Source organism: Anolis sagrei, chromosome 6 (genome assembly GCF_037176765.1).
Source record: "Anolis sagrei isolate rAnoSag1 chromosome 6, rAnoSag1.mat, whole genome shotgun sequence".
Classification (NCBI taxonomy): Eukaryota; Metazoa; Chordata; class Lepidosauria; order Squamata; family Dactyloidae; genus Anolis; species Anolis sagrei.
The window spans coordinates 21901507-21914395 of record NC_090026.1 but is presented as its reverse complement, the minus strand read 5'-3'; the positions used below and the strand labels follow the sequence as shown (position 1 = coordinate 21914395).

Below are 12889 nucleotides of genomic sequence, written 5' to 3'. Positions count from 1 at the left end.
GGTTTGGTGTCCCTAAACTGAGTGAATGTAGTAATAATAAATTAACACAGTTTTAGCCTTGTAATGAGGAGCCCCCGGTGGCGCAATGGGTTAAACCCTTGTGCCGGCAGGACTGAAGACGGACAGGTCGTAGGTTCAAATCCGGTTCAAATCCCTGTGTCAGCTCTGTCTCCCCATGCAGGGACATGAGAGAAGCCTCCCACAAGGATGGTAAAACATCAAAACATCTGGGCATCCCCTGGGCAACATCCTCGCAGAAGGCCAATTCTCTCACACCAGAAGCAACTTGCAGTTTCGCAAGTCTCTTCTGACACAGATACACACACAGACACACACAAAGCCTTGTAATTATATTGATACACTATATGTCAGGTTGGTTTATGAAAACATGTTCATGGTTATATAAAACTACAGGGATATTTTTATGAAACATAGCATCAAAATGTCATAGCCATTTGGGTGTCATCTTCTCTGATTGTGTCACCCACTGTGGTTTGCACCCCATGTACCCTGCTTGTGACACCACAACATTTTCCATGGTAGTGCAGCAGGTTAAACTGCTAGCTACAGGAAAGCTGCTGACCGGAGGGTTGGGAGTTCAAAGCCATGAGTCAGGGTGAGCTCCTGCTGTCAGCCCTAGCTTCTGCCATCCTAGCTGTTCGAAAGCATGCAATGCAAGTAGATCAACAGGTACCACCTCGATGGGAAGGTAAAAAGGACATCCCATGCAGTCATGCTGGCAACTGATTGGAGATGTCTATGGACAACAGGCTCCTCGGCATGGAAAAATGGAACAAGAGCACCTCCCAATGGCTGGAGTTGAGCATCGTCTCCAGACATCGGAGATGAAAAAGAGAAGCCCTTTACCTTTGTTCTGTGTATTGTAGGTCATTGTGTTCACTATGTAAAAGGCATTGCATGTTTGCCTTATATGTGTATTCTAAACCTGATCCTAATCCGCTCCGAGTCCTTCCGGGGAGATAAAGAGGAATATAAATAAAGTGTATTATGATTATGATTATTATTGTGGCCCGTGATGCCCTTCAGCTGGGGATGGCAACTATTGTGTCTGATGCCATTTCTTCAGCAATGAATCGAAAGAAAAAATAAAGTTACTTTAGCCATGGACAGAGAAAGCAGACAGGTAAACAAAAGGAAAGAGAGACCAAACTTGTTTGCATGAGAACGTCTTACCAACGATGGTGAGAGTGAGCAGCACATTTCGCATAAGCCACCCGCAGTATTTATCCAGGCAAGGTTTTGGCAAGTCTTCCAAGATGATGTGGGGGCCATCTGCCAGGGGCACCTCCACATGGTTAGTCATTTCCGGGGCCACGCTGAATGTCTCTTGTTTCGTCTCAAGGAAAGCAGGAGGGGGAGAGAAAAAAAAAGGAAAAGAGTTAACTTGTGTCAAATGTGGATTCAGTTGACTGCTATTATTATGCAAAAGGTTTAGAACACTTTTACCTTGTCATCCTGTTTTGACAGGTGTATGTGTTTTAATACACAGGACAACTCCTGCATCTGTGGCTATGGTACCTGCAATTTCACTTACTTTTCGTGCTACTTGGCCTGGACTTACTTTTCGTCCAAATAAAAGTTTTCCCTAGGCATTTTTAATCCTTCAGCGTGATTCCATAGCAGGCATGGGCAAGCTTCAGCTTTCCAGGTGTTTTGGACTTCAACTTCCACAATTTCTAACAAATAGTAGAGATTTCTGGGAACTATACTATACTATACTATAGAACAGGAATGAGCAAACTTCGGCCCTCCAGGTGTTTTGGACTTCAACTTCCACAATTTCTAACAAATAGTAAGCTGGCTGAGATTTCTGGGAGTTGAAGTCCAAAACACCTGGAGGGCCGAAGTTTGCTCATTCGTGCTCTATAGTATTCTTCTGCCAGATGTTGATCGTTCTCACAGAGGATTTTGAAATGTTTAGGCATTTTCTTTGTCCGAATCTCTTTTTTGACCAGTGGTTCCCAACCGTTTTGTGACCAGGGACCATTTTGACCAGGGACCACTTGATCAGGGACCACTCTCTAATATTAGTACCAAAAGGGTTACGAATCAGTTTTTGTTCAATTTTAGATTAATTTTGGTTATTTGGGGTGCTGATTCAGAAAATTGCATTGGATAGATCACATCAGCTCTAGTTTCTGATACAGAACATATGCCATCCAGTAGTTGCCATCTGCTTGCCCATAGAAAATCATATTTAATAAGTCTTTGCATTATAAGAGGGTTTTGCAAGGCTAGTTGCTTTTGTTGCAACAGTATAGTAATGGTGAGGCCGCAGACCAGATTTTAGTTCTTGCAATCCATGGACCAAGGTTGGGAACCATAGCATTAGAGTCACACTGGAGAACTTAGAAATTCTATAGAGGAATTCTCTTTTGTTATGTTTAGGTCTTCCAGCAAGATTTTATGGTAGGTTTCCACCAGAAGTTGTTCATGTAAATAGGATTTGCTATTATGTGTGGTCTCACCATGTTTCCATGGTAGGTCCAAGTACATATCCCCATGGATATTAGGGGTTGTATTGCATTCTTAATCTATCTAATTTTTTTTAATGATTTTCTTTAAATGTTATGAACAGTTGATCTTGTACACAACCCTGAGATCTTTAGATATATGGCAGAATAGAAATATTTTACAAACATATATACATACATACACACAAACATTTGATGATTGGCATCCTGTTTACTATTAGGCTGGATGTACAATCTTGCAACTTTTGGGATTTGGGTTCATGGCCGTTCATGGCCAAATGTGACCCCATAAACCTATTCCTTTAAGCCCCAGCTGAAGGGTTTCTGAAAGTCTGTAGAACAGGATGCAAGAAAAAGGTAACTGCAGCATTCTTTTCATTCTAGGGTACATTGAAACAGACAGCACAAGAGACCCTTTAGGGTTCTGCTGCAATTGCTTGTCTCAAGGCTCCTATGACTGTCAAGAGTACTGTAGCATCCTGTACTCAGAAACCCTCCAGTAGTGGCTCTCTGCATTAAAAGATAGGTTTTTTTCTTGGAGGTGGCTATGAAGATGGAGCTCTTGTCATAATGAATGAATTTTATTACTGTCAGACCAGGAGTTTAAAAACATTAAGATATTAAAACCAGAGTTTTAAAAAAACATGAAAAGCAGAAGCTCTTGTCATAACTATCTGATGACGCTGGATCTCAGCCCAGTTTTTCATTTCAACACAAACATAAAGACATTGGATGGAAGGCCAGCTAAAAAGTTACATCCTATGACCCAGAATCTTTGTCCTCAAGTCCTCAGTGGGATTTGGAATCACAAATTACCACAACAATAAAGACATTAGCAGCAACTTTCTGTATTTCAAGAGTGCAAGAGCAGAGTGGTGTACTGACTTGAGTGTTGGACTATTATGGGCACGCTCAAGGTTGGCTTTGAGCCAACCTTAAAAACTCTGAGAACTGGGAAGCCCAGGCCCTTGTGCGCTCCAGCTGGTGGTCAGCTGTGACCAGTAGTGCTGTAGAATTTGAAGAGGTACGAATGGAGGGCGAAAGAGAGAAACATGCCAAGAGGAAGGCACGTCAAGCCAACCCTGACAGGGACCGCCTTCCACCTGGAAACCAATGTCCTCGCTGCGGGAGAAGATGCAGATCAAGAATAGGGCTCCACAATCACCTACGTACCCACTGCCAGTACACCAATCTTGGAAGACAATCCTACTCAGAAAACGAGAGATCGCCTAGGCCCAAGCCCAAAATTATGGGCAGACTAGGGTTCGAGTCAGTGTGACCTTGGGCAAGTCACACTCTTTCAGTTGACAAGAGTGTGACCTTATTATTTATTATTTATTTAGAACTTTTATATAGCGGTCTTCTCGACCTCCAGAGAGGGACTCAGGCCGGTTTACAACAAGATTCATAAACAATAGTTTAAAACATCACACCCCATAATACAGTAATACATAAAATACATTAAAAAGCTATCATATAATTACATAAGGCCAAGTCGTCAAAATGAAATCACAATTCATCACCATCCGTCCGTGTGGTCAAGAGTCACTCATCAAATGCTAAATTCCAGAGCCAAGTTTTCACCAGCTTTCTAAAAGTCAGGAGAGAAGGGGCAGTTCTAATCTCCAGTGGGAGAGAGTTCCAGAGCCGAGGGGCCACTACCAAGAAGGCCCTGTCCCTCGTCCCCACCAGACGCAATTGCGAGGGTCACTCTCTCACAAACTTGGTTGAATGCAAAGGAAAACCCTTCTGAATAAATCTTTCCAGTAAATCCGCAAGATAAATGCATCTCGGGGTTGCCATAATATGGAAACAACTTAAAGGTACTCTACAACAATTTAAAGAATTCTCTCTTATTCGAAAGAAATTTGTTGTTATCTTATATGTAATTAAACAACATCAAAAAAACATAATACCCATTAAAACAAAAACAAAAATTGAGTTAGCAGGAATATAACAGCCCCTTTCTGTGTGGGCAATTAGTCATTAAAGGCCTGCAGAATGTCTTCAATTTCCTGCAGAAGGTTCACCATTACACTATGTCACAATATTTGAAAAAAATTGTTTCTGGTTTGAAAGTGTTATTTCCTGTTTAATTGTGCGGGTTTCACTTTGAAATTATTTGTTAAACTTCAGAAACTTTGTTTTTGTGTCTGCCACAAACTATGTTAAATTGGTTAAGATTTGATGAGATACTCAGTGGAAAACTATAGCAAAATGTACTGCTGAATGTCCTGCAAAAACAAAGTTTTTGCAATGTAATAAACTTTTACCATGTTTTTATGATACAACCAATTAGGAAATGCCATTTATCACCCTGGAAGAAAAAATGTATTACATATTGTTATGCGAAGGGAGTTGCAGAGCTTGGAAGCAACCACAGAAATAGTTTTCTCCCATTTTCATCCCAGCACATACCTTCCAATTGTCCTGATTTGGCAGGGACACTCCAATAATCCTGTTTCATCTCACTTTTTTCCTGGTCTTTTGCAATGTACCAGTTTCTCCTCCTCCCACTTTATCCTTTTGTCCTCAGCTTACATCAATCGCTACAAACTGAGTTCAAAGTGAAAAAAGAGTTTGCCCTCAAGTAACTCAGTAGGTGGGGCAGAAGAGAGGAAGGGGTTGCATAGGTGCTTTAAAAACCCTCACTTTCCCTCTCTTTCTGTTCCTTCCGCTTCCCTCCTTAGTCCTCAGATTACTTCAGTTGACTAAAGTGCAAAAGAGCTTTGCGATCAGTTAGCTCAGGTCCCTTCCACACAGCTGAATCAAATCTCAAATTATCTGCTTTGAACTGAAATAAATGGCAGTGTGGGCTCAGGTAACCCAGTTCAAAGCGGATACTGTGGGATTTTCTGCCATACTATTCTGGGTGGTGCAGTGGGCTAAACCCTTGTGCCAGGAGGACTGAAGACTAACAGGTCGGAGGGACATGAGAGAAGCCTCCCACGAGGATGGTAAAACATCAGAACATCCAGGTGTCCCCTTGGTAACGTCCTTGCAGACAGTCAATTCTCTCACACCAGAAGCGACTTGCAGTTTCTGAAGTTGCTCCTGATACGCACACACACAATCTGCTTTGAACTGGGATTTATGGCAGTGTAGACTCAGTAACCCAGTTCAAAGCAGATATTGTGGGATTTTCTGCCTTGTTATTCTGGGTTATATGGTTGTGTGGAAGAGCCCTCTATGAACTCAGCAGAGCGGAAAGGAGAGCGCAAAATCTTTTCTTTCCTCATAGACTCAGGCAAGAGCAAACTGTTGAAGTTTGTATGTTCTCCTTCTTTAATAGTTCTCCCTTTTGATCACATGCTGATGCTGCTTGGTGGCCCATGTTCCAGAGGTATGGCCAATGAATCATGAAGTCTACCCTTAAGAACAACCCAACTTCCCTGCATCATCTATATTTGAGGACCAAACGAAACTCTGCTCCAGAAACCCTGTGATAAGAGCTCTGCTGCTGGGTTATATAAAATGATTACCTTCATCCATGTGAGGTATGAAATAAGTGACTTATGCATTGTCCAATAGAATCATAGAACTTTGAGTTGGAAGAGACCTTGTGGGGCATCCAGTCCAACCTGTATAATGAATGCAGATTTGCATCACTTTAACTGCTCTGGCTCAATGCAATGGAATCTTGGGTTTTGGATTTTGGTAATGTGCCAACATTTGTTAGCAGAAAAGGCTAAAAGCTTTGTTAAACTACAACTCCCACATTAAAGTGGTGTCCAACTACATTAATGATACAGTGTAAATACACTCCAGGTCACCATTTCCTGATCTTGGCCCTGGCAGAGGAGCGATGTGGATGAACCTTTTTGAGGAACAAGTTAATCAGCTAAACTAAGGATAATCAAATGTAAGTCTTGGATTTTTGGTGACTCTACATCTGACTCATGAAACCCTGTCCAATTAAGCTGGAGGGTGTTATCTGCCCAAATACAGATTTAAACTGATTTAGGAGTTTTATTGCCTGTTAGGAGTTACAAGAGTCATGCCCTCCTTTAACCCAAGCCTTGTCCCATGGATTTTTCCCCCCATTAGATTTCCCAGAATATCTGGAACACAATCTCCCTTGTAAGAGGTGTGGGAATGATATTCAGATAGATCACTGTTACTCAGTCTTCCTAATGCCATGACGCTTTAATACAGTTCTTCATGTTGTGGTAACCCCCAACCATAACATTATATTAGTTGATTCTTCCTAACTGTAATTTTGCTACTGTTATGAATCGTAATGCAAATAGGTGATCTGCAGGATGTATTTTCATTCACTGTACCATATTTGACACAAATACCCGATATGCCCAAATTGAATACTGGTGGGCTTGGGGGGGGGGGGATTGATTTCGTCATTTGGGAGTTGTAGTTGCTGGGATTTATAGATAACCTACAATCAAAGAGGATTCTGAATTCCATCAACAATGGAACTGAATGAAACTTGGCATCAGGCCCGTAGCCAGGATTTCGTTTTTTTTGGGGGGGGGGGCTGATTTTTTTTCAGGGGGGTGGGTTCGGGGGGCTGAGTTTCGGGGGGGCTGAGTCTGAGTGAAAGAGGGTCTAGCCTAGCAAACCTTTTGTATCATTACCCCAATACCCTCATGCATATGGGATATACTGAGTATGGTTATCAGATCATGATATGAATAAACATAACAGTTTAAATAATGCACCAGTAAGGCCTTTTCGCGAACCACCATGAGAATTGGGGGGGGGGGGCTGAAGCCCCCTGAGCCCCCCCCCCCCCCCCCCCCCCCCGGCTACATGCCTGCTTGGCATACAACACCCAAGACCAACAGAAAATACTGGTGTTTGGTGGGTATTGACCTTGAGTTTTGGAATTGTAGTTCACCTACATCCAGAGAGCATTCTGGACTCAAACAATGATGGATCTGGACCAAACTTGGCACGAAAACTCAATATGCCGAAATGTAAACAGTGGTGGAGTTTGGGGAAAATAGAGTTTGAAATTTGGGAATTGTAGTTGCTGGGATTTATAGTTCACCTACAATCAAAGAGCATTCTGAACCCCACTAACAGTAGAATTGGACTTAGCATCCATCTCAGGTTGGTTTTGTCCTGGGGGTGATGGGAGTTGTAGTCCAACATAGGAAAGCAGGTTGCAGAATGCTGTTCTGCTCTGATTTTCACCACAGTCATTTATAATGCAATAAATGGTGGTCAGAAGTTTGGAAAAGGGTATTGTCCAGTAATGAATTAACAAACCTCAAAAATATGATATAACAGGCAAATAGGGGAAAATGCCATCTCTACTTCAGGGAATCGCTTAAATTTTGCTATACGAATTAGAACACCACATGGTATACTGGTGGGAGCCCCTGGTAGTGCAGTGGGTTAAACCCTTGTGCCAGCAGGACTGCTGACCGAAAGGTTGGGGATTCGAATCCAGGAAGCAGGGTGAGGTCCTTTTTGTCAGCTCCAGCTTCTTATGCAAGGACATGGTAAAACATCCTGGCGATGTTCCTGGGCAATGTCCTTGCAGACGGCCAATTCTCTCACACTAGAAGCAACTGGAGGAGATATAGACTCATAGAATCAGAGTTGGAAGAGACCTCATGGGCCATCCAGTCCAACCAGGAAGCAGGAATATTGAATTCAAAGAAAATTTCCTAAGGGTTTCCATCACTCCTCGACAGTAAAATTAATCATAATTCTCATTGTATTTCTTTATGCTTTGTATATATAGCCAACAATTTCCAGGGCATTCAGCAACAGCTGCCTATCAACATGGTCTGGCCGGACCTTATGCCAAAGCCTGACCTTCTGACCTTCGGCAGCTGGTCAGCCTTCCTTCTCATATAATACAAGCTTAGAAGTGGGAGAGATGCATCTAAGTAAGACATGTTTGAAGGGAGCTGTGCTTCCTGTATTTCCAGACAGGTGGGCCTTGTTGGGAGCTGCCTTTAAGCCTGATGAAGGTCCTGTTTTCGAAAGGCAATTACTTCTCTTCATCCAAGACAACTCCCAACCAATATTTTTTGAGAATGGTTTAGGGTCTGTCTGGCAAGAAGGAAAAAGCAAACTATAATTTGCTATAATTTATTTTAAAAATTGATTTTTTTGTATATTTGTGTATGTGTGTATGCATTATAAGGTAACGGCGCTCCATGCAGTCATGCCTGCCATATGTCCTTGGAGGTGTCTATGGCCAATGCCATATCTTCAGCTTAGAAATGGAAATAAGCACCAACCCCCAGAGTTGGACCAGACTGGACTTAATGTCAGGGGGAAACTTTTACTTTTACCTTTACCTTTACCTCTCTCCCCCCCCCTCTATATATATTACGGTCAATAAGCAGCATGAGTATGTGTGTATAAGTTACCTGTCACCATATAGCGACTCCATAAATTTCATAGAATATTCTTAGAAAAGGAATCCTCAGAAGGTGCATCTACACTGAAGAATTAATGCAGTTTGAACCCACTTTGATTGTCATAGCTCAGTGCTATGGAGTTGGGGAGTTGAAGCTTGGTGATGCACTGGCAGAGAAGGCTAAAAACCTTGTAAAACTATAACTCCCAGGATTCCATACCACTGAGCTATATCAGTTAAAATGTGGTCAAACTGCATTAATTATGCAGTGTAGATGCACCCAGATACAGTTTTGCCAGTTCTTTCCTCTGCAACAGAGGTGTCAAGCTTATTTTCATTGAGGGCCCCATCAGCCTTATGGTTGCCTTCAAAGCGCCGTTGAATCCATGGACAGAGAATCCATGGATTCAGAGGGCCAACTATTATGTTTTTATATAGTAGTCGGTGCTCTTTAGTTTTAGTCTGAGTCCTCTAATGCTACTGAATGACAATTCCTATAACTTTTGAATACCCATCACTGGGGACAATGGGAACTGCAACCCAACAGCACTTGTGGCTCTGACTTGAGGGGAACGTTAAAGGACATTTTAATGCAGGACATCCTATCCATGAGCCTTGTATCTAAGTCCAAACCCTACCATTTGACTAAAAAGAACAAACTGCAGCCTTCCAGACGTTACTGTATCCCAATTCCCACCAGCTCTAGTCATGATGTCTAGCCATTTGGAGAGCCACATAAAATGGCATGGTGGGCCAGATTTGGCCTTGACTTTAACACATGTACTCTACAATATAGCCTACGGCATCCACCAGGTTTCAACCTGAGGCAGACTTTGGCAAAAGTATGATAGCCGGGACCCTACACTACGCTACTTGCGCAATGCGGGTCAGAATTAATGCGCAAAGCTGGTCAGAAAGGGGGGGGGGGAGAAAAAGGGGGGGGGCACAACAAACAGCCAAGTATAGTGCTTAAGGTGAGTGAAATAATGTTAAGAGTTATTTACTGTTAAATGATAAACAATGGCTTATGAAGATGGTAAACGGGATAGAAATGTTTTCTCTCCCCCTTTCTGGCAAACAGTGTTCCCATGATTCTGATGCAGCTGCGTCTCTCACTTGCTGTGCTGTCTCACGCATGCGTTTTCCTCCTTGCGTAACCAGCGAAGGGTCCCAGCTATCATACTTTTGCCCAGGATTCTTTATTTCTAATGGCCATGCAGAAAAAGTTGCTGCTTTTTGTGCAACCAGGTAATAAGCAATATCTTTCAAAATTCCTCCTTTTCATAACCATGAAAGATACATGTGCCTTCTCCAGTGCACCAGACACCATTTCAACTACTATGGTTTAATGCTATAGAGTCCTGGGATTGGTAGTTTGGTCAGCTGTGCCTCTAAGAGTGTATTTATAATGGAGAATTAATGTGTTGCATTCTCTCCTGACGTTTCACCTACATCTATGGCAGGCATCCTCAGAAATTGTGAAATCTGTTGGAAACTAGGTAAGTGAGGTTTATATATCTGTGGAATGTTCAGGGTGGGAGAAAGAACTCATGTCTGCTTGAGGCAAGTGTGAATGTTGCAATTGGCCACCTTGATTAGCATTGAATGGCCTTGCAGCTTCAAAGCCTGGCTGCTTCCTGCCTGGGGAATCCTTTGTTGGGAGGTATTACCTGGTCCTGATTTATTCTTATCTGGAATTACCCTGTCTTTTTATAGAATTAATGTGTTTTGACACCACTATTACTGCTTAATACTATGAAATCCTAGGATTTGTAATTTGGTGAGGCACTAGCAGAGAAGCTAAAACTTTGTAAAACTACAGCTACCACGATCCTACAGCATTGAGCTATGGCAGATAAAGTAGTGCCAAACTGCATTAATTCTACAGCGTAGAGGCACCCTAAGTCTCTTAAAAGTTAGGAGACAAAGCGAGTAAAATGACACCCTTTTTCTTGGATCAAGAAGTATGCAAGCTTTCAGTTTCCATTGATGCCACTGAAATTGCCCCCAATGGCGCAGCGGGTTAAATCGCTGAGCTGCTGAACTTGCTGAATGAAAGGTTGGCAATTTGAATCTGGGGAGCAGGGTGAGCTCCCACCAGTAGCCCCAGTTTCTGCCAACCTAGCAGTTCGAAAACAGGCAAATATGAGTAGATCAATAGGAACCGCTTCAGGGTTTTTTTTTTCCGTTTCAGGAGTGACTCGAGAAACTGCAGGTAGCTTCTGGTGTGAGAGAATTGGCCATCTGCAAGGACATTGTCCAGGGAATGCCTGGATGTTTGATGTTTTATCATCCTTGTGGGAGGCTTCTCTCATGTCCCCGCATTGGGAGCTGGAGCTGACAAAGGGAGCTCAACGCGCTGTCCCCGGATTTGAACCATTGACCCATTGGTGGGAAAGCAACGGTGCTCCATGTAGTCATGCCAGCCACATGACCTTGGAGGTGTCTATGGACAACGCTGGCTCTTTGGCTTAGAAATGGAGATGACCACCCCCCCAGAGTTGGTCACGACTAGACTCAATGCCAAGGGGAAACATTTACCTTTATCTTTAAGGCAGAAAATCTGCATACTCTTTCACAAAACAAAGATGCCTAAGGTCAAGATATTTTATCATGCAAATCTAGTTTTGACCAAAAAGGATTAGAAGCTGGAGGAATGACATGTGGGAATATCACCCCTAAAAAGTGTGGAATAAGGCGGCTGCGAAGCAAAATCGGATCACTTGCCCTTTCCTACTTTGATCCAAATCTGATTGCACTTTAAAGAGAGGGGAAATCAAGTTTTAAAAATAAATGGCTCAGCTGTCTCCCCTGTTACTTAATAGGGAATCAAAGACAAAGAAGGTGGGTATTTCCTCTTTTGTCCCTTTTCTATATTTATTCTAAAACCATCCCGAGGTTCCAAATCCTGCAAATTAATGTGGATTAGAAGATGCAACGTTTGGACTGAGCAGCTGGTTGATAAGGAGGAAAACAAACAAACAGACCATGAGAACTTTAGGCACAATCACAGAAACATCTTCCCTTTTCTTGTGTGTCCATCTAGTACAGGCATGGGCAAACTTGGGCCCTCCAGGTGTTTGGACTCCAACTCCCACAATTCCTAACAGCCTCAGGCCCCTTCCTTTCCCCCCTCAGCCATAAGGAATTGTGGGAGTTGGAGTCCAAAACACCTGGAGGGCCCAAGTTTGCCCATGCCTGATCTAGTCCTTAATCTAGTGGATTGCTATAATATTGTATGGGGTACATTCAAGCTCTGTTAAATGGCTTGAGTTCCTTTTTGCATATAGAGTTACATCCTAATCTCAGCCACATCTTGCTGGTCACAGGTTCGAAACCGGTGAGAGCATGGATGAGCTCCCTCTGTCAGCTCCAGCTCCCCATAAGGGGACGTGAGAGAAGCCTCCCACAAGGATGGTAAAACATCAAAACATCAGGACATCCCCTGTGCAATGTCCTTGCAGACAGCCAATTCTCTCACACCAGAAGAGACTTGCAGTTTGTCAAGTCGCTCCTGACACACACACACACACACACACAAATCACCTCAACTGCTATGGTTACAGAATCATGGGAGTTGTAGTTTTAAAGGTCTTTAGCCCCCTCTGCCAGAGTGTGCTGGTGCTTCACCAAACTATTCCTCCTAGGATTCCATACTATTAGGCAGTAGCACTTAAAGTGGTGTGAAAATGCATTAATTATCCAGTGTAGATGCGCTCTTACACTTCTATACCGCCATATAAAATCCAGATTATTTGCTTTGAACTGGATTATATGGCAGTGTAGGCTCATATAATCCAATTCAAAGCAGATAATCTGGATTTATATGGCAGTGAAGATGGGGCTTGAGAAACACAGCTGACCCTAAATTTCTTCTTTGCTTATAGAACAGGTACAATCGTTTCTCCACATTTGCAGTTTTGGCTTTAATCAAATTCACAGATTTGATAAAAAATGTTCTTTCTAGGAATCCCTGGGTTTACCTGTATGATTCTTTAGTCAACTTTCTCCAGTTATCCTGGAGGACCTAGATTACTAGTGAGAGTTCCTTTCTCTA

The 12889-nt window shown here is 42.7% G+C and overlaps 1 protein-coding gene across 1 annotated transcript in view; it reads right to left on the bottom strand.

Annotated features, from left to right (window-relative positions):
- The window catches only part of LOC132777937 (excitatory amino acid transporter 2-like), a 36069-nt gene that overhangs the window by 21377 nt on the left and 1803 nt on the right, over window positions 1-12889 (bottom strand). The window contains exon 2 of the mRNA XM_060780491.2: window positions 1195-1357. Within this exon, the coding sequence (XP_060636474.1) occupies window positions 1195-1324 (130 nt within the window). The 5' untranslated portion in view covers window positions 1325-1357. The remainder of the gene's footprint in view (window positions 1-1194; window positions 1358-12889) is intronic.